This window comes from Pleurodeles waltl, chromosome 4_1 (genome assembly GCF_031143425.1).
Source record: "Pleurodeles waltl isolate 20211129_DDA chromosome 4_1, aPleWal1.hap1.20221129, whole genome shotgun sequence".
Lineage (NCBI taxonomy): Eukaryota > Metazoa > Chordata > Amphibia > Caudata > Salamandridae > Pleurodeles > Pleurodeles waltl.
The window spans coordinates 185,204,842-185,225,553 of NC_090442.1; the positions used below are offsets into that span (position 1 = coordinate 185,204,842).

At 42.1% G+C, this 20,712-nt stretch overlaps 1 protein-coding gene across 1 annotated transcript in view; it reads right to left on the reverse strand.

The window, feature by feature from the left end:
- Window positions 1–3,889: 3,889 nt before the first annotated feature.
- LRP6 (LDL receptor related protein 6) overlaps window positions 3,890–20,712 on the reverse strand; it is a 591,871-nt gene continuing 575,048 nt past the window's right edge. The window contains exon 23 of the mRNA XM_069228018.1: window positions 3,890–7,241. Within this exon, the coding sequence (XP_069084119.1) occupies window positions 6,950–7,241 (292 nt within the window). The 3' untranslated portion in view covers window positions 3,890–6,949. The remainder of the gene's footprint in view (window positions 7,242–20,712) is intronic.

Sequence of the window (20,712 nt, forward strand, 5' to 3'; positions counted from 1 at the left end):
CCAGATCCTTCATTTGCAATTGAGGCAGTCTGAGCTCTGGCTGCTCTGGTGCCTTTCCTGGAGATGTCTAAGCAGAGTTGTGTATGAACTTTCAAAGTCATATTGCCTGACACACATATTACTGCTTCACTGCAGCACACAATCACATACAAATGTGACATGTAAACTACTTACCTATAGCTACATAGTGGTAATGAATACCCATGGCAGGATGATCACCTTTGTGCTATAAAAATGAGAAGTGGTTATTTGTAGACAACCCCTAACCCTCTTAGACTGCCAGAGATGTCACAGCTGGTGACCGTGTTACTGCAAACCTGCAACATTGTTAACAATCATCAATGCATTGTTTTCATTCTGATGCTGCAGCACTTGCGAGAGTGACCAGTGTTCAGCTCATGTATTATGTCAATTAATGTCCAAATATTGGGTTTAACACATGCTACAGAGAGAATTCACTAAAAGATTACTAAGGGAGAAAACAATAATGCTCAGTACTGCATATTCAGACTTACAGCCATGGAACTGAGTCCATGGGCTCATCCACATCCATAAATGGTCAGAAATTAAAATGCGGTCAACGAATCAGTCAAATTTATTTAAAAAAAATAGTCACAGGAATTTTCCTTCTCATGCACATGTACAACTCTAAAATGAGTTGGCTTTCTTAAATCAACAATATGACCATTTCCTTCATTAAGACCAAGGGCCCTCCGTTCTATCAGCTTTTAGATTAAAAGATGGTACACTCTTCAGACATACCAGACTGGTTCAACCCTCAAAGGGTAGAGTAAAAGAACTTTTAGGTCACATGAGATAAACCTCAGTAATTCTATACCTAGTCATGGACAAAAAGTCAGAGTGTAACAATTGGCTTTCCTTAAGAAAGGAGCTATTTCCTCTGAAGTCATCAAAATAAATGGAGAGGAAATTAAAAACCAGTACACTACCTGAAGAGTAAGAAAACGGTCTACGTTTCAGTCTACTGCACATCCAGATCCACAATGAGCACCTGTTAAGTTGCCTCTTCCATCAGAGAAGCTTATTAAGGACAAACATGACGAAGATCCAATGAGCAATAGCTGTATTTAACTTATCTAACAAACATGTCTATCACCATTTTACAATGCAGTTTGCTAATGATCTATTTGCTAAGCTCCAGGGCAAACCAAAATATAACATAAGATGAGGACCACTAAATGGATTTTAATGGTGTGGTTTGTAAGGGTGAAAACAACCTCCCTTTACAGTAGGCTTCACACACCTATGCGACAGGACTCCAATGTTCAGCAGAAGGCTGAGATGTGCTGCTTGATGTGGCAAGATCAATTAGGTTATAGCCACCTAAGAAAGGTGAAATACAGCAATGATTCGGTCACAAAAGGTAAATGGGGTCACATACATGAAATAAGGAATCTGCCTTAGGTAAGTGGGATCAAGCACTTAAAAGCCAGAGAACTATCAAAGTTGCTGATTTTCAAACCTTCAAATCATCCTTTCCTCCAGAACAGAAGCCACCACTTTGGAATGACTCTGCATAGCACAGTCCCCAGTATGAGGACAAACGATTTGTGATAAGGAAATGGACCTTTGAAAGATCTCTCAACTATGGCTTCAAGCCAGCATGCTGTAGGATGCAGCTAATAAGTTGGAGAAATCAAAGCTTATCCTGGTCTCTTCTAGGATAAGAGTTGTCCTCATTCTCATGAGAACACATGGAAGTATGTGAACAAATGAGACCATATAATTTAGAAACCTTTAAACAAATGTATAGCTGGGACAGCATTGTTATGAAATTGTTCAATTAATGGCAAAGGTACTGAGAGCAAACACATCTAGACGGCTGTCCAAGAATGTCCATGGCTCAATAAAATTTAAGAAAGAGTAGTAAGAGACCATGGCTGATTAAAGGAAGCCCTTGCAATGAAAGCTGTCACTTCTGGACTGGAAATTGACTACTGAGATTAGGATCTGACCGATTTTTACATAACAGTGGCCATCAATCCTCGGCACCAGATATATTGCAGCAAACCCACTGTCAAAATATTGAGTGAAAATATATAGCACACACCAGTGCCTCAGTGAAATTTCACTTTGATAGAACAGCTATTGCAAGAGTTTAAAGAGTTGGAAAGAAAGTAAAAAGATACACATCACACTTTTCGGTCACAAATCTACCTTAGAACAATCTTAGGTTTGTCACTACCTACCCAAACTAGAACAGAAACCAGAACACGTGCCAAGGTTACTTTTTCAAACTGATAATAAAGACTTGCTTGCAAGAATGTATAGATACAAACTTGATGGAACGAGGGACATAAAATTCTGAACAGTGCCTAGAAGCTCTATGCAGGCTTCGAAGGAAAGGGAACAACAGGGATCTGCAGAATTAACATTTCCTTTCTGTGCGGACAATGTTGTACACTAAGTCTAGCTGGTTTCCTTGAATATGGTAAGGGATCAAAAGACTAAGACCTATGACTGAAAATCTTTAACAAATTTGATTCAGTTGCAGGTCTAGCCATAATGGCTACAAATGGCTGTGAGAAAGTAGTTAAGATTAGTTCTACAGGCATTCTGTTTTAGAATGTCACTAATGTTGCGAGAAATTATACCATCAACAGTACATGTGACACTGAATTACTCAATGTCAAAATAGGTTTGTGATTCTGGCAGAGATACACAATTCTCCAGAGGTAGCAGACTCCTGTCTAGCATCACTACTTAATTCATTAAGGAACATTAAGCCTCTTGTGACAAAGGTGTAGGAACGGACTCTGTTAAAAAAAACAATGGAGACTTGCATGACAACAGGTAAGTGGGCTCACTAAGCTGCACAGAAGTTGCCATGGGAAAGCACTAGCTGAAAGGAGTCACCAATCTATAGAGAAATGAATAGTAACAAGATAGTTTTTAGAGTGAAACACGATTAAACATTGCAGAGGATAATACGGCTAAATGAAAGGAACCTGGGCTGCATGTCCTAGTGCTCTCAAGTTAATTAATATCATTGGATGAGTATGGCATGTAAGAGATATTCCCGTTAGTAGCTGTGACCAGGTATAACATAAGGGGTAATTGCATTTTAACCCCTAGCTTGGAGGTTACACGTACTAAGGATCAGAAGAAGCTAGACTAGGTATACTCAAAGTATTTTTGTGCACAGTTTGGAAGACTAATATCAAACAAAATGTTACTGGTCAAATCCAGGCAATGAATGGCAATATTCAGTGATTTAACATCGAGATCCCTTCAAAAGAGCAGACTATGCTCTCATCTATTATCATTTCTTAAACATATATTGTAACTTACTATTTCTAAGCACCAATCACTGGTTCTTCAGTCATTCACGTATCGCCTCAATCCGAAAAAGCGTGGACATTTAGAATGGCAGAATGAAAACAAATATCAACACAAATGCTGCACTTCTTATTGCTGTAGAAGTCTTTAAACTGTCTTTCAATATATTCGTATGCAACTTCTCAAAATCAAGAAAGACCAGGTGCATTGTGACTGCACAGGTGCACCCTTATACCACAAAACATAGGCTGTGTATATCCATTTGGAACACCACAAAGCTAGTATCATACTGCAAGCAAAACATTGAAATAAACTAATGGTACAAAGTGTAAGTAAATAAATGTGTTTGCAACTGGATGTCCTTTTGGTCTCCTTAGAAAGAAAGCAAACAAAAAAGGGCCTGAAAAGCAGATTTTAATACGAAAACTGGTTTGGAGTGCAGTCTGCTCCACCATAAAACCTATTAAAAATAACTGTGGAGATACTATTTTGTCATTATCTTGCAGGTCAGAAGTAATTTTTCTATCAGATCTGTAACTGCAAAACCCATTTTATCAATATTAGGACGAGTGGGGTATTTTTTTTTTTTATCAAATATTACTCCAAAGAGTAATTTCAGAGCAAACTGTGCATCTTTTCTCAATATTAAAGAGGCAATTTTTCATATACGCTATCACCTTATCTAGCCATATTCAAAGTGCAGAAAAGTGCATTAGGAAATACCACACAAACTATTCTCATAACAGAAGGATAAAGAAAGCAGCTGCTGAGGCATTTCCCAGAGTCTTAACTATAACTTGACATTCATTCAAAGCATGCTGTTTAACTGTAGGGTATACATATTCTACTATATTCTTCTGCAGTTCAGACCAAAGGCCATATAAGATGAATTTATTGTGAAATAGGAAGAACTACTTGATACAACTGAAATGCTCAAAACTGAACCAATGTAGAAAGCCACATTAAAATTGTCAACACATCCTGCCATGATTTGAAAGTAAAATAAATACTATATGCTATATGACACTAACAAATTAGTATGCAATATCCCTTAGTTACCAAATTACATTTTCTTTTAAGATAGGAGTGGAAGGTGATGAAATCTTCACAACACTCGATGACAAATATTAAATGGGTTTTGCTAATAGTTATTAAGTTGATTGGTCTGCAGCCCTAATGGCCAAGATTCTCCACACACTGGTCAGAATCAATTGAAATGAGTGGCACACTTTCATACTCTCCTTTCTACTCAAAACTAATTTGTAACTTGAAGATTTGATTTTCTCTTGTTTATCAAAATATGCAAGTTTGCCTGATAGTGAAATCTTAATTTTTCCAGACATCACTTTTGATATCTCCAGTTCCAAAGTGATTTCATCAACCTTCCTGCCTGCCCCTTTACAGAAAATTTGCACATATACAAAAACACAACTAGTAGACGACACAGACAAAATACAATTGGAGTCTTTTTAAATAAACTTTTAAAGGTGTAAAAATTAAAGGTTTCAATGCAGAAATGAGATCACATCAACTGGCTACTTTCCAAGAGCCTTGCTTAACTGGATAAATGTCAATGGGGTGATGAAAAAAGTGAGTTCAATTGCTTCCGAAAGGTCGTATGTAGAACAGTCTTTTTCTTGGTAAGAGGGGAAGTAACATACAACGCATGATTTGTATACTTTGATAATACAATATACATAATGTACTGTGAAGATAAATGGTTCATTTAGTGTTAATATAAGTTTACATTTAGAATTTATAAATAGGTTATCAACAATACATGTGGTACGAACAATTAAGAAAGTTTTGAAAGCATATGCTATTTCTTTTTTGAAAAAGCGCTGAGGATAGTCTAGTCTTGATGAGGTTAAATAGGTCACGGTGACTCTTGAAGTGTATTACATGGATTAAGGATTCTGCGGAACCTTTCAAGCTGCACTGCTGATGATCATATTCAGATAGTACCAATTATACAGCCCAGAAACAAATGATTAATCATTCTATTCATTATTTTAAAAAAACAATCCAGTCACTCCAGGCGTAGGGGTATTGTCATCAGGATTGTCACTTCAGTTCATAGCAAAATAGCCAGCACCCTTCCCTCTGCACCTTTGGAGGCAGATTACATTTGGGTTTCAACCATTACCAACATATCTCTGTGAAAGTTTGATGTCCTACAAAGAGAAATGTGAAAAGGACAAGCGGGATTTGGACAGGAGTGAGAAATGTTGTTGATCTTCGAGGGCAAGTTGATTCCAAACCCGCACTAACACATGCTCTTCCCTGACTAAATTTGATAGTTCCAATATACATTTAGCAGCTATGGCAACACCAACAATAGCACTCCATTGGACAGTCTTTTTAGTGTTCAGAGGTGCGTCTTCGAACAATACCCAGCTGCAACACATCCTGCCACAGTACACAGCAGAACACAATTTAGATCAAAGGTGAGGAGTGTGCACAGTTTACAAGTTCAATAAATTCAGCCATAAGTCAGTCATCCAATGAAGAATATCTTTTACTCATCATATCAAATGAGGAAACCTATCTATTTTTTATTAAATAAAACTAAAATTAGCCATTTTCACTACTGATAAAGGATAAAACATTGTTTTACCTCAAGTGATATAAAGCATAAAAATGATTATTAATTGGATCACGGCCCTACGGCTGAAATTAAAGTTGCGTATTGTGTGCTCTACTATGATCTCATGTCCCAGCTGTAACTTCCTGAAGTATAATGTCTCTGCCCCAAAGTCTTCAAATAAAATGTTACAAACATACAGAGCTGCTGCAGTGTGTTGCCATTTCCTTCTGGGTATCCTTAGTTTTTGTTCGCTTTTTGGTATTGAATTCCATTCCTGGCTGGACTAGTGATACACTGGATCCTGGTCCTCCTAATTCTTAGTTGGTCACGTCGCTGGATTAAGGCACCATTTGTGTCTCCGTATGCAAAAATAAACAATTTGTACAAATCAATTGGTTTTATACAAAAACAATGTATGGCACAAGCAACAGGTGCTGTTATGAAAATATATAAATACCCATTTTCTTCTGTACAAATATATTCAGAGAATTGAGCGCCCCCCCCACCCCCCACCCTCATTAAAGCTCAACTTGCAAGCATCACCTTTAACTGGCTGCTCTATTTTCTTCATCCAAATGCAGTTTGACTCAGATAGTTAAAATGTATGCAGTAAACACTGCATACAGAAATAAGATACAACTTTACAGTTGAGGACACTTCAAGGTATGAAAACAACCACAGTGCAACTTACTGTGCCACAAATGGATTCAAATTTTGGGCCATGTAGCTTAGTAATATTCCATTAATGGCCACCCAGAGCTACCACTCCCATGTTCGTTTTATGGGAGAAATTTAAGCATAGAAAAATATCAGTATGAGGAGTATTATTTCACCTAGATATTTAAAGAACTTAAAATCTAAAATAATGTGCGACAGTGAATCTGTGGTCAGTGTGAATTCACAACTGCACCGGGTGAAGAAAAGGAGTATGTTAACGGGCAGAATGCGATCTCTGAGAACTATACACGGCATGGTCAGCTGCGATATTTTCCTACCTCCCTCGTCCCTTCATAAACAATTTCTATTTACAGGTGTGTACAGAAGCAGAATGATAGGAGGGGCTCACGAAGAGTCTGTACATGGTGAGGGTGGGGGCGGGTACAAGTGGTGAGCATAGCTGCGCTCTGTGTAGGGTGAAGGAGGGCAGCTTTCATAGTTCTCTTCGGCAGAAAGGTACTGACTCCTTGGTGTGGGTGGGGGTGGCACTGGTTCAGAGTCATAGTTCAGGTCGCTGGTATAGCCTTTGCCCCCTGCCATTGGGACACGTCGACTTGGGGTGTAGTCACTGTCACAAACATCAGTGCTGCAAGGCGTTGTGGGAGGAGCAAAATGTCTGTAGCTGTATGGTCTGTAGCTGTGTAAGAGAGTTTAGAGAAGACATTAGCTTTATAAAACACAAGTAAAACAATAGCAAAAAACATTTATATGACTGGTATAACAAAGCAGAAATCAGCAAGCTTAAATTCAAATATTTTAGTTTGTTTTGAAGATCTACAACTTGTTTCCATGTATCCAGGAGCAGGTAGGTACTGATAAGATTGGACATATTTTCAGGGTTATTGAGACAATGTTAAGTTGTGACTCTCAATGTGGGTAATATAAAAAGGGCTACAGACGTCCAATGTCCAGGAAGTGCAATGAAAAGCATTACAGTCCAGGTTGTTTTATATTTATTTTTGATTTTCAAAAAGGAAATGAACAAACAATCTGAATAGTACATCAAGTATTAATTAATCTTGAGGACAAATTACACAGTGCGGTTTACAGGCTGGGGACTGAAGGAACGCAAAAAGGGCCTGATAAGGTAACAAAGGTACAGTACAGCATTAAGACAACCTTCATGCAGTTAGCGGGCAGTCTGGCAGTGCAGTGCCTTTCATAAATATGTGAAGTAGGAGTGTCTATGCTGGCCAAGTAGAGCTGAACCGGGGCCCTAAAATATTTTGGCCTACCGGTTGGGGAAAGTATGGGATAGTATGTCAAGTTGTTTGTTCTAGTAGACTAAATCAGACAACCATGTTTTAAGTATGGTGTTACATTCACTTTAGTCATGGCAGATATTTGCTACAGCTCCTTGCACCAAGATCTAATCATTGGACAACTCCATGCTTTAAGTGCATGACATAGTAGCAGCTGTTTGAGCACTGTCATGTTGCATGTAAAGCACCTCAAGTTTACGTACATCAAGCTCTAGCTTGTGCAGGTGAACTAGGAAAGCCTTCCATATGCCATGCTGCTTAGCTACACAGATACTGTGTACAAGGCTTTAAAGGCCTCCTCTAAAGTGTACCCACAGAGCTCAGTGATCTCTTGTTTAGGTGGAAATAATTTATGATCTGTTCATAGCACTTTAACTAGCGATTATCACCTTTTGCTCTCCTTAACACTGTATTTAGATGCGCAATGTTGTGAGGTAGGTACTTCGACCACCAACCTAACAGGTAAGTTGGATGAGAGACTGTGGAAAGTGATCAATGGACTTTACGTGAAAACATATGTCCCATGTATTCATCCAATAATCTAGACAAGACCAACAGCCGTGCATGGAGGACACATGTGTTGTCCTTAAGCGAGGGTGTTGGTATCTCCATATACCACCCAGGCCATATTCCTCCAGAATATGGAGTAATGATTCTGCGGTAGAGATGGGTGCGACTCACAGAGAGGGTGCAGTCCATGGTCTTATTAACCACTAAATTTATATTCCCACCCCACAGTATGGTCGGAGGTGTCACTGCTGCATATTTGTGCATACCTGCCACAGAAAGGCAGGGTCATCAGTGTTGGGTACATATACATTGACTGTGACATGTACTATAGCCTAGATCAAATGAGATCATCCCTTTGGGTTGGGGGGGAGGGGTGGGAATCTCTCAGAGGAGTCTGAAAGGGGTTCCAAGCTTAATGAGAATGGCAGTACCTCTTGCATAGGAGGAAACGTGGCTAAGGCTTTATAAAAATGTTATGTAGTAGTAGTTTTGGGACTTGAAGGTTTATTTTTGATTCACATGTTGTGCATTATTTCACCATCTAGTGGCTGTGTCCGGAATTGTCTTTTATAGTCTTTTTTTTATTTTATTTTTTTAGGTTGAGCGCACAAGCTCTATGACCTGTTGCAAGTATTGTAGGTTTTTAACCACACCCACCTCACACCCACTACTTTCATTTGTTCGTGGGCTTGCATTTCAAAAATCACTTGATGTAATTTGTAAATGCTTTACGTTTGTCCCTCATTGGGGCGGTTTGGTTACCGCCTTGGACACCAACCCTGTTACAGGGATAATTGCTAAATTGCCTATATAATTCAGCAAAGGCGAACTACTTGTTTCTTTTGTTTGCGCTCCATGGCAGTCATGGCGCTCACAGCGCAAACTCGTTTTTATTTCTTTTCATTTCCATGTGGCAGGTTTTCTTTTGTCTGCACTCCATCTCCGTAGCTGCCATGGTGCTCCAAGCATTCAGAGCGCAAATTAATTCTCAGTTTGTTTTGTTTTTATAGTTGGCATCACATGCAATACTCAATCGTCTAAACTGTCCGCCTTTCAAAGTGTAGCGATGGGTCATTGAAAAAACGGTCCATAATGAACTTTATCATGAAGTGCACGTTGCAGAGACGGCTCACAGTGAGACGTACCTGTGTGTTTTTTATTTTTACTAAAATTGTCTTCCCCTCAGGGTCAAGTGAAAGCTATGGCCTCTGAGGCGTTACATAGTGACTTTGATGTGAACTTCAGCGTCTTTGGTGTGGTATTTTTCTTGGACTATCCTTCCCATGACATCCAACAGTTTTCTCTCCCTCCTCAATCTCTCTGAATTCCCAATGCAAACACGCCGCTCATCGTGCTTCAGATATCGCGTGCTGCAAACAGCCCTCCTCCCCTGTGGAATGTCTTTGACCCAAATGATGTGTTCCACTGAATAGAAAAGCAATGGTCTTGAAGGGCACTGTGCCTCCTGCTGCCGCCACAAGCATCTACAACAACAACGGAGGCTGGAATAAAAAACAATATACTGTGAACAGCACTTGTAAAATGAGCCGCTCAGGGGGGCAGAGGCGCTTATTAGATCCCAGCAGGAAGTGATTCTTGATTTACACGCTGGACCACCAGACATTCTGACAAAACGTCTGGGCCAAGGACATCGTGAGGGTCAGATGTTTTAACGGGTGCCCTCCTTTCAGCCTGTACCATAACTAGCTTATTTTTATCCTATGCTGTTTGAGTATTTTCAACAACACTTCACTTCGCAGGGACAGATCTCAGCATGCACAAACACTGTCGAATACATACAAGGTGCTCACTGAAAATGTGATACATTAGCTGCCACTTTAAAGGAATTCACAGCAAATTTGGCCGTACATGCCACGCATTTTCTCCATTAGAATAGAGGTTTATGCTTCTTTTAGATCACCTGTACAGGAATATGGTAGGTGTAAGATCTACTGAGGTGATGTCCGTTTCCACAGGCCTGGACATTCACAGGTAGAATGATATAGAACCGAGACACCCCACGTTTCAAACAAGGCTAGACAGATATTTTTGGTTATCATTAAAGTGCCTAAAACGAGAACTGTTCACAAGCCAAACAACCTAAGTCCCTAGATACTTTCAAATACAAATCTAATGCTGACTGTCAGCCCAATTAGGAGGATATTGGTTTTTCCACTTGACGGTGTGCATCAGGTTGTTTGACCTTTGTTTTCGTTATGTTACGTAGACATCTTCGGGCTTAGAGCAGCTGTCGGAATTATAGAGCAAGGGTAGACAAATAATGCAGCATATTGAGGTAAATGGTTAACCTTAGAACAATGTGGCATGACACTTTTCTCGAATTATTTTAACACATGGGCCTTTATAAAATAGCAACCTCAATGCTGTATAGAATGTTTAAGAAAGCTAGTATTCTGAGCAATAACTGAGTAAGGTAAAGTCACTGACCATTCATGGCTTGATTAAGAGTTGGGTGGAAATCTAAGATCAACCGTTTTCTGGAGAAAGCGCTAAATACAGAGGACCATCATAACTACTGTATTTTCCTACATACAGGAATGCATAGGAGAGAAGTCCACCAATGGAATGTACCTCAGATTTATATGTTCAGAAATCATAAGCTTTTTTTGTTACTATACAACTTTGATTCAAGTCATTTGGACAGAATCGTAGGAAGCGCATTTTATTAATACTGTCTTTTATATCCAAGAGTAAATTCATTTTTGTTCAAGTACATGCTGCATCAGTAGAAAACAAACGCACATACTTTTAAAAATAGGTGCATCACTTTTACTCTGCACATTCCAGAAAGTTTTTAAAATCTGACTTTTCAAACTCCGGGTCATGTTTACTCAGCAATAACTTTATATTACGTCAATCATCTCAATGAACTTGTAATTGGATTTATAATGACAGTCCACACTCATTTTATTAGGGATATCCAACAAAACAACATAAAGACAATGTGGACATAAATTTATACAAAAATGTAAAACATAAAAAAGAAAAAATAATATAATAAATCATTCTAAGGCATTTACTGTAGGTCATCACAAATTGGAACTTTTTCATTTTTTGCTGCAGATAAAGGAAATAGGTAACTGGAAGTGCTTTAGTTACATGCTTTGGCCACTGGAATTATATGGCAGGAAAAGACGAAATTATGAGGCATGGTTGACCAATTTATGTGGCAATGGTATCCTTTGCGGCAGGGTAGTCCCTTGTTGCGTGGGTGATGGATGCGAAGAATTGTTCCTCCTTACTGACAGTCTTTCCTAGACAGTACATAGTTACCCTTCTTACAGCCAGCATACATAGTGTCCTTTCTGCTTGTATTTCAGGCTGTTAAAAAAGGCTGGTAACTGTATGCTCTGGTTCACAAGGAAACTTGATTCTACCCTTATTATGAATCTAGAGTTTTGTCCTACTTACCATATTATCCTCATATAAGCTATGTGGTGGCAATTTGGAAGGCCCGCTTTAGGATTAGGAATTTTAGTTCTGCACTGACCCAACCGGTGATATAATCAATTGTGTTAGTACTGCAGTCAAAGTCCAAAAAAGAATTGTTGTACTTCTTGATAGGGACATTTTCTTTGCTCACTCAAGGAATATTTTTATCACTGGAGTGGTGAAGAAACTGTTCCCAGTTACTAACCTTGCATATGCTACAGAGGCTGCTAGTTGTACCTTCAATGAGGCCCAGAGAAGATTCTTATCCATGGTTTTGTGACATGGGTGATCACTGTGATGTCACATGACTAGTCTGCAACATCTTTCTTTGTTGCACCAATGAATTAACCTGTTCCACTTCTTAGTGTAACATTTCCTTGTAGTAGGTTGTTTTGCTTCCTTAATTATTTGCATTGATCCTGTTAGTAGGTTCAGATATGCAATCTCTACATTTGCAGGAGCCATGCCTTCAGGCTCATGGTAGCTGGTTCCAGATGGCACATTTGTCCCCCTCGTATTGGCAAAAGGTATTGGTGTGTTGGAAGCTTCATGACTTGTCCCTGCGATACTTCCAGCAGATCTGAGAATGATGTTAGTCTATCCCATTGCGGGGCTACGCAAATTAGCATCACTTGTTCCGGTTTGAACCTCTACATTACAAATGGTAACAGAGGTAATTGGAAAAAAGCATAAGCAAATATCCCTGACCATTTTAATGATAGGGAATTCCCTAGGGATCTTGGGTGGTGAGATCTAAATGTGCAGCTTTGGTATTTGGCTTTTTTGTAGGTTGCGACCAAACCCAACTGTAGCGTGCCCCACTGGTCGAAGATTTCTTTTATTAGGTGGAGCAGCGTGCATGCGCTGTCAGCAAGACATGCTGTATTCAGTCTACGTGTTTTAACCATGCCCACTATTGCCATTCGTTCTTTGTTGTGCTGGTCTTAAATGCTTCCTTTTTGGCTCCAGCCCCAGTTTCTGCAAGCCCATCCCTTTCTGTCCAAAACAGTGTACTTGATTCACACTGCCACAACTAGAAGCACCATCACAGAGTGACTGTCTCAGCCAGGACCGGTTTACGTAGGGCCAGGGATCAGCACCCTCTTGTTGCTGTCACTTAACCTATTCGTCCATTTACTGCATGGTTAAACACTTGTAAGTTCCCAAAGGCGAGACCTATTGGCTATGTCAATGCTTGTTACTACGTCTTAACTCCCATTCATGTATGGTGTTAACACCGGTCTGCTTCTGTGTTGAGTTATCATGGCAGGTATATCACCTGCAGAGAGATCCTTTCCTCAATTACCCTTTTCCATATTTGTTGGGCTACTTTAGGCAACGTGTGTGATCTTGAGCCCCCTTATTTATTGAGGGAGAACACCGTTGTTGTGTTGTCTGTTTGAAATAATACTGCCCTTCCGTTGAGATACTTTTGGAAGGCTTTCAGGACTTGAAAACAGTCTAGAATTCCCATGTTTTCATGTACTGTACCACTTCTAAAGGGTGTCATAGGCCCCTGACGATTAGCTTTATCATGTAATCTCCCCATCATGTGTGGGATGCATCCATTGTAATCAATTGTAATCCATTGTAATCAACTTTGAAGGAGTTGTCTCCAAAAATTGTTCCTACTGTAAAACTGCTTTCACTCCACCACTTTATCTCTCTGTGTACTTGTACTATAACCACCACTAGAGCGTCCAACACTTAGCTGCTTGTGAGTTGTTGTAGACACTCCTAAATTGGTCTTGTGTAGTCTAAGCTGGGCTATTCAGGGGTTACATGAAATCATCATGACCAACATTTTTTCCATGGTCATCACTGTCAGACGTTTCCCCTTCTGGTAGAGGCTAGTTTGGTCTAGTATTGCCCATACTCTTTTGGCCACTGGGAAAGGATGTTCAACAACCACTTGCAGGTGTTCTATTCCTCGGTTGCATGCTCCCTTGAGATGTTCCTCTATATTACAAAGTCCCCATGGCGTTTTTTTGGGGTGGGAAAAGACTGTTTCATGAACAGGGCATCTTGATAATGGAAGATAGTACTTCCTGTTTGAACGCAGACACGCTTAGCAAGGCATACCATGGCAGGGTTGTGGGACAGTATAATTGCCCACTGGATGTATCAGCAGTGTCCAGTACAAACTAAGCAGATACTTGCCATTTTCTTGCTTTCCTGAACCAAGCTATTGCACTTCTTTAACTCTTAAAGTCTGCATGAGTTTCTCTACCTCATCAGATTCTTGGTAAGCTTAATGATTAAGCAGCACATTAGAGTTTGCAATGCGCCACACATGACCTCTCCATTTCTTTTTTTTTTTACTTACCATGCCCACCCTTTTTGTTCTCTTTATTGGTGGTGGACTGTTGAGGCTGGAGTATCAGCTATTTTGCAGGCTGGAGCCATAACAGAGTCCTCTGGGACAATTCCCTGGATGTAAAGATAGTCTACTAGATAGCTAAGATTTATTTTCCACCCTTGGAGTGATGGCTTTTGCTACTGCAGGAATGCTTCCCCACCCTGGTTGAGGACAGTGGGATGCATTAGAAGGAACTGGTTCCTCATTTGGTCAGGTAGTAACGTTTCAAGCAGGAAGCATTATTCCACTTGTTCTTCCTCCAACCGTAGCCCAAAAGTGGTAGCAGCTCTCTTTATAACCACACTGTATGTGGTTACGTCTTACTACTCTTGCTCCTCTGACTTTTCTCCTTGGGAAGGGTCATGTTTGACAAACTCTTCTTTCCCTTCTTTGTAGTGCAAAAGCTCTCCCAGTGAGAGTGGTAGTTCCAGCTCAGCAGGTGCATGCTCTGGTCTTGCTTCAAGACTTGAGGTCTGAGAGGTGTATTAAATGTTTTTGAGAGTCTTCAAATTCACTCTTTTAGCACATACTTGTTTCCATTTAGTTGATTGTTTCACTTTTCTTCATTGTAGAGCCGTTGTTAGCCAAAGACGTCTTGTCCCTCTCAGGCTCTTAATCTTATTTCAAGGTCGAAGGTGATTGTAGGGTCAGTCTCCAGCAGTATCTTTGTTTGGATCCATGTGCTCTTTCGTCTGCTGTCAGCCCCTGAGTATGAAACTTTTGGCATCAATGACCTTACATGTTTAGAGTCTGATATTCTCAGCTTGGCCGCTGTTCGCTAATGTGGTATATTCCTTTTCATTGTCCTTTGTCTGCAGCATCTGCTTCTTTAGCCTCTGCACTTAGACTACCTCCTCTTCTTCCTGGGGCCACTTCAGGCGTGTCTTCCTCCTCACTCGACAGACCCAGTTCTTTCAGGAACTACTTCACCCTCCCCCCAGCTTCTGTCTTACCTTCAAGATCTTAGGCAGAAATTCTGTGCACAACTTCAAACAGTGCTACCTTGCTGCAGACCTTCTGGCTGTCTATACGCACCTAAAGTGATACTTGGGTCAAAATCAACCCTGTGTCTGTAGTAGTGGGCCCTCTCACCTCTTTGGTGTTTCTTTGTTATTCTGTTCTCTCCCAGGACATCTGCCATGTGTTTTGCTGTTTTCAGTGGAGCTTTTATGAGTAAAACATTCTTCCTTGGTGAGTTTTCTTTCTCTAAGTGTTCTCTCATGCTTCAAAAAAGGAGAGACTACCAAAGAAGCCTGGATGGAGCAGAAAGGGGGTCAACAGACCCACACATTTCTTCCAATGTCTGGCATATACCGTCTAGGTGGAGGCAGAAGGTCAAAAGCTGTCAACTGTCACCGCACAATCTCTACGCAAGAAAGAGTGGACAGGTTCTGGTGCAGAACACTCCCCTGCTGCTGTAATAGAAGATCCTCCCAAAGGGGCAGTCTGATCGGAGGATCGACAGATATACTCAACAAGCTTGGGATACCCAACTCTCCTTGCCCAGTCCGGAACCACAAGGATCACTTGGGCCCTGTCGTTCTTGATCTTCTTCAGAACTCTGGGTAGAAGTGGTTTGGGTGGAACGGCATACAGAAGGCTTGAGTTCCACTCGAGATGTAGACCGTCTTCAAGCAATTTGTGCCTTGGAAATTCAAATGCGCAATATTGCGGACATTGCATGTTCTCGGAGGAGGCAAACAGATCTAACCAAGGTTCACCCCGCTGCTGAAAGAGACCTTGCGCAACCTTAGGATTAAGAAGCCATTTGTGATCCAGTAGGCATTTTTGACTGAGTTTGTCTGCTCTGGTGTTCAAAGAGCCCACCAAATGTTGAACAACCAGGGATATGCCCTGCAGTTACAGCCACGTCCAGAGGCCCAGAGACTCTTGTCAAATCATCCATGACCCCACCCGTTGCAGAACCACATGGCGGTGATGTTGTCCGTAAACGCCTGCACTATCTTTCCCTTGACCGAGGGAAGAAAAACATTCAATGTTAGCTAGATTGCATGGAACTCCAACAGGTTGATCTGGAGTCTGGATTCCCACCGCTCCCAGATGGCCACACCATCTCAGCAGTGTCACATCTGTTACTACTGTCAGATTTGGTATGGGGAAGGAGAGGGATCTGCTTCTGACCCAATAGCGGTTTGTGAGCAACCACTGCAGATCTTGCGCAGTTTCCTCAGAGAGCTGGACCTTGTCGGAGACAATCCCCTGATGCTGCTCCAACTGGGACTGTGACACCAGCAGTATGTGTGAGGCCATGAGGCCCAGCAGACTCAGTCATTCTCATCGAAATCCAGGATAGGGGCTGAAACATCGGCAACATAGAATGAATATCCTGGACTCGCTGCTCAGGAGGGTAAGCCCAAAAGTGCACTGTGTCCAGAACAGTTTTGGCTGAAAGGGAGTGTCAGAGTGTGTCAGGTGTGACTTTCGGCACATTTAAAGTGAACTCCAGCAAATGCAGGTCAAACTGTAGTCTAGAGGTGGGAGAAAGCCTGGGACAAGCCAGCCTTCACCTGCCAGTCATCGACTGAAACCCATGATCTGCGCAGATGAGCTGTAACCACCACGATCACCTTGGTGAAAACCCAAGGGGTGCTGGCAAGGCCAAAGGTGAGCACGGTGACCTGAAAGTGCTCATGGCCTACCGTGAACCACAAGTAACGTCTGTGGGCAGACGGGACAGGAATATGCAAGTAAACGCTTTGCAAGTCCAATGTTACCATCCATTCTCCTGGGCCCAGGGCAGAAAGGACCTGAGCCAGAGAGAGCATTTTGAACTTCTCCTTCAGGAAGAGATTGAGGGACTGAAGGTCTAGGATAGGGTGGAGGCCCTTGTCCTTTTTGGTACCAGAAAATACCAGGAATAGCAACCACAACCTACTTCGAAGTTGGTGGATCCCACGTCCCCGGCCACACAGAGGCTGGGCAGCATGTGCGGCACCGGTGACTGGACAGGAACGAACATGGTGGGACGCCCCTTCTGTAACCACGAAAGGTGTGGAAAAGCACACTGTGGTGGTTAGGAGCCATCGTGAATGCCAAGGACTTGGCCATTGCACAAGAGTCCTTGAAGCGCTGAAGTGCAGAGTCTGATTTTTCTCCAAAGAGATGGGTGCTATCAAACGGCATGTCCATAAGATTGGCTTGGAGATCCTCCAAAAAGCATGAGGTCCTCAACCAGACATGGCACCTGAGGGCTACTGTGTACATGAAACTGCTTGGCCAAATGTGTCTGTAGAGTCCAGTCCAAATCAGATTGTGAACTTTGCTGCACCTCTCCCATCAGCAACTGCTTTGAAAAGTACAGCCCGGGTCTCCTCTGGAACTTGTGGCAGCGCTTCCCAAGTGCAGCCAGCCTTTTGGACTCCCTATCCGGGGGTGCAGAAGGGAATGCACCATGGGAGGCGGAGGCTTGGATAACCAAGCTCTCAGGGGTGGGATGTTTCATCAAAAAACATTGGTCGTCCAGAGCCAGAGCGATGGGGGCAGGCGATAGTCCTGTTCATAGCTTTTGTTTCGTTTGGAGAAGGAGGCAAAACTGTTTTAGTCTTATGGAAGGGCTTAGTCCTATCAAAGTATACATAAGTGCTCTTTTGTAATCTAATGTGTCAAGAGCTTGTTCTGCTCCTGAATCCAGATGAAGGAAGATCAATGGGAGTTCTATAGTTGGATTAAGGTGGAAACTAGAGCCCACTTAAGGAAAGAATATTTGGTCTGTACTGAGGACTACCCTATTATGGTGTACTTCGATAAAAGGTTCTTCCAGAGTAACCACCTGATGCTCACTGGCACGCCTCAGGGAAGTGACAGTTCCCAAGAAAGAGACTTCTCTTTTTATACTGATCCAGCAGGTGTTGAAGGGACTCCATTTCACTGGGAAAGTAAGCTGAGAAAGTAGACTAATGGAACTGGCAATACACCAATTAGCAGCAGATTGGGCAGCGACGAGTCTTCCTGCTGCATCTATCTTCCTAAACTTCCGTTCGAGAGGGGGTGCATCCCCTGTGCCCTCAGTTACCATATTTTTGAACAGTGTGGACAATCAGGGAGTCAGGCAGCATTTGACCCCTGATGTAGGGAGGGTCAGAAGGAGATTCTTTATATTACTTGTCTCCTCTGGGCATGATGACTAGCACCTTTACTGGCTCCTTAAAGATGTCAGGAGCAGGCTTAAGCATCCATTTTAACATGGACCTCTGGGTGGAGGAGAGTGTCTCCATGAGGAAGTCGTCCTTCTCTGCTTGTTTGTGCGTCATCACCCTGAGGAATGCAGCTGCCCTTTGCAATACCCCATGGTAGGAGGTTGGGTTGTCAGCGGAGGTCAGGGTTGGTATCAACAGGGGGCTCAACAAAATTGTCCCACAGGTAGTTATGGCGGTGTGGGTCATATGGTGCATCATATGGGTCATAACGAGAGTTGTGACTATCACCTGCAAACCCAGAAGGATGGGAACCCCGAGGTAAATCTGGCAAAGGGTCCACTGGCAGTAGTGGGGAGGGTCGGTGTGGAGTAGGTAGAGAGGAAGGCAAAGGAAGAGGAACATGAGGAGGTTGGCAGACAAGGCAATGGTGGTGGAGCAGAGGTGCCTTTGTCATGGCACCGAGGCTGCTTAGGTACAACTCCTAATCTTGATTCAAGGCTTCCTTTTTTTTTTTTTTTTAAATAAATATATTTTGTATTATGTTATTTGCATTGGAGGTAAACAACAATAGCACATCAACATCAATCTGACAACTCCACAGTACCTTGTAGACAGCACAAAACCAATCTTGATCCCTATTCTCTAACCCCACTCCAAGTTCCCCATCACTTGCATTCAGTTCCTTCCTCATACCGAATACTGCCCGATGCACCTTGTGTTATGTCCCTCTTTGTATACGTGGTCTCACACCTTTGGTTCTTTCACCCTGTAGACTTTCCCAGGGGCCTGTGGTGTGTTTCTATATACTCAGTGGCAAACCGTCCTCACCATGACCCCAGGTCCGATTCAAAGCTTCCTTGAAAGTTAACTTCCTTCTGGGAGGAACAGGGTCCTTTGCCTTGAGAGGAGGGCGGGGTAAGATCCGCCCAGTGTCTGGATGGATAAATATGCACAGCTGTCTGGCATCGAGCTTCTCTTGAAGGCACAGGACGATAGGTTGGTCTTGATCCTCCGAAGCAGCAGAGGAAGCTGCCCAGGGGCACATCATTTTTTTTCCCGGAGCTGAGAATGTCTCTTGGCCTGCCCGCAATAATCCTGACTCCGGATCAGATGGCCTTGACTCTGAGGCTGGCTTCGCAGGTGTCTTCGAGGCTGGAGCCAAAGAAACAGCTGAAGCATAAGAGTGTGGCTTCGAGGAGGACTCCCGACGAGAAATGCGAGAGTGCTCCAGGTCCAACTCAGCAGTTTGGTGCCATCCATAGCTTTGCGACAGTGGGGGACCAGGGGCCTCATGACAGGCCTGCAAGCTCAAAGCCAGACTCCTTGGAGGGCGATGCTTTGTTTCCGAGTGATGTTGAGGGGTGAGAGGTAGTATGTCTGTACTCAGTGTAAGTTTTTAGGCACAATCTTCGCTGTTGAGGAAGCAACGGAGTCCGAGAAGGGCGAGGCCCTGTACAGGGCAAATGGGTTCGAACGTGAAGCCAAAGAAAAAGGGTGCCTCTTTCTTTACGTTTTCTAACTCCCTTTCCTTTAATTCGGTCACCACCTTCTAGAATTTGGAGGTCAGTTTTCTTTTTACAGGTGAAACTGAACACATGCTTTACATTGTATGATAAGATTACAGAGGTCTAATTCTGCCACTTATACTTGTAGTTCATTCAGAAAAAATGTTTAAACACATGAAATATCAACTTCAAATATACGCTATTTGATGCATTGTTCTGCTGCTTAAGCATCCCACTCTTACTGACATCAAAAACCGGTGTGAGTGGTTGTTTGTAGGGGGTGGTGTTACATTGCTGCAAGTATTTCAGGCTAAAAAGAAAATGGCATAAATGTAAGTGATTTGTTTGTTTTGGAACAATTTGAATATTCGCCAACAGTGAACAACCAAGCTCAGTAGAAATGCAAAGATATAACCCTGTACCCAAACTCCTCACTCTGTCCATTTACACTGTTGTTGCAACATGACAGTAAGGTGGAAATAATCCTAGAGGACCTGAAATTCTACAGGAATCATGAAACCAGGGTGAATAATGGGTACAGTGGGCAATGTACTAGTGCACTGGAATATTAGCTGTGAGGATTTGGCTGTTGTAGATGTATTGACATACACTTCCATGTTCAAGTCAAGTTTTGGCAGGGGATACTCTGAATGTCAGTGTGCTACCCACCCCAGATTGAGAAGAGTGGAGATGTCTCAATTGGGAGTGACCAAGAGACAAAAGCTTAGACAAGTCTGCTGCACATTCCACTGTTAAGAAATGAATGTACATCTCATGTGAGGAGGCGACAAATCTGATCAATATTTTCTCACAAATATGCTGAGTGGTTAGGGTAGTATTAACAATATGAAATGGCAATTAA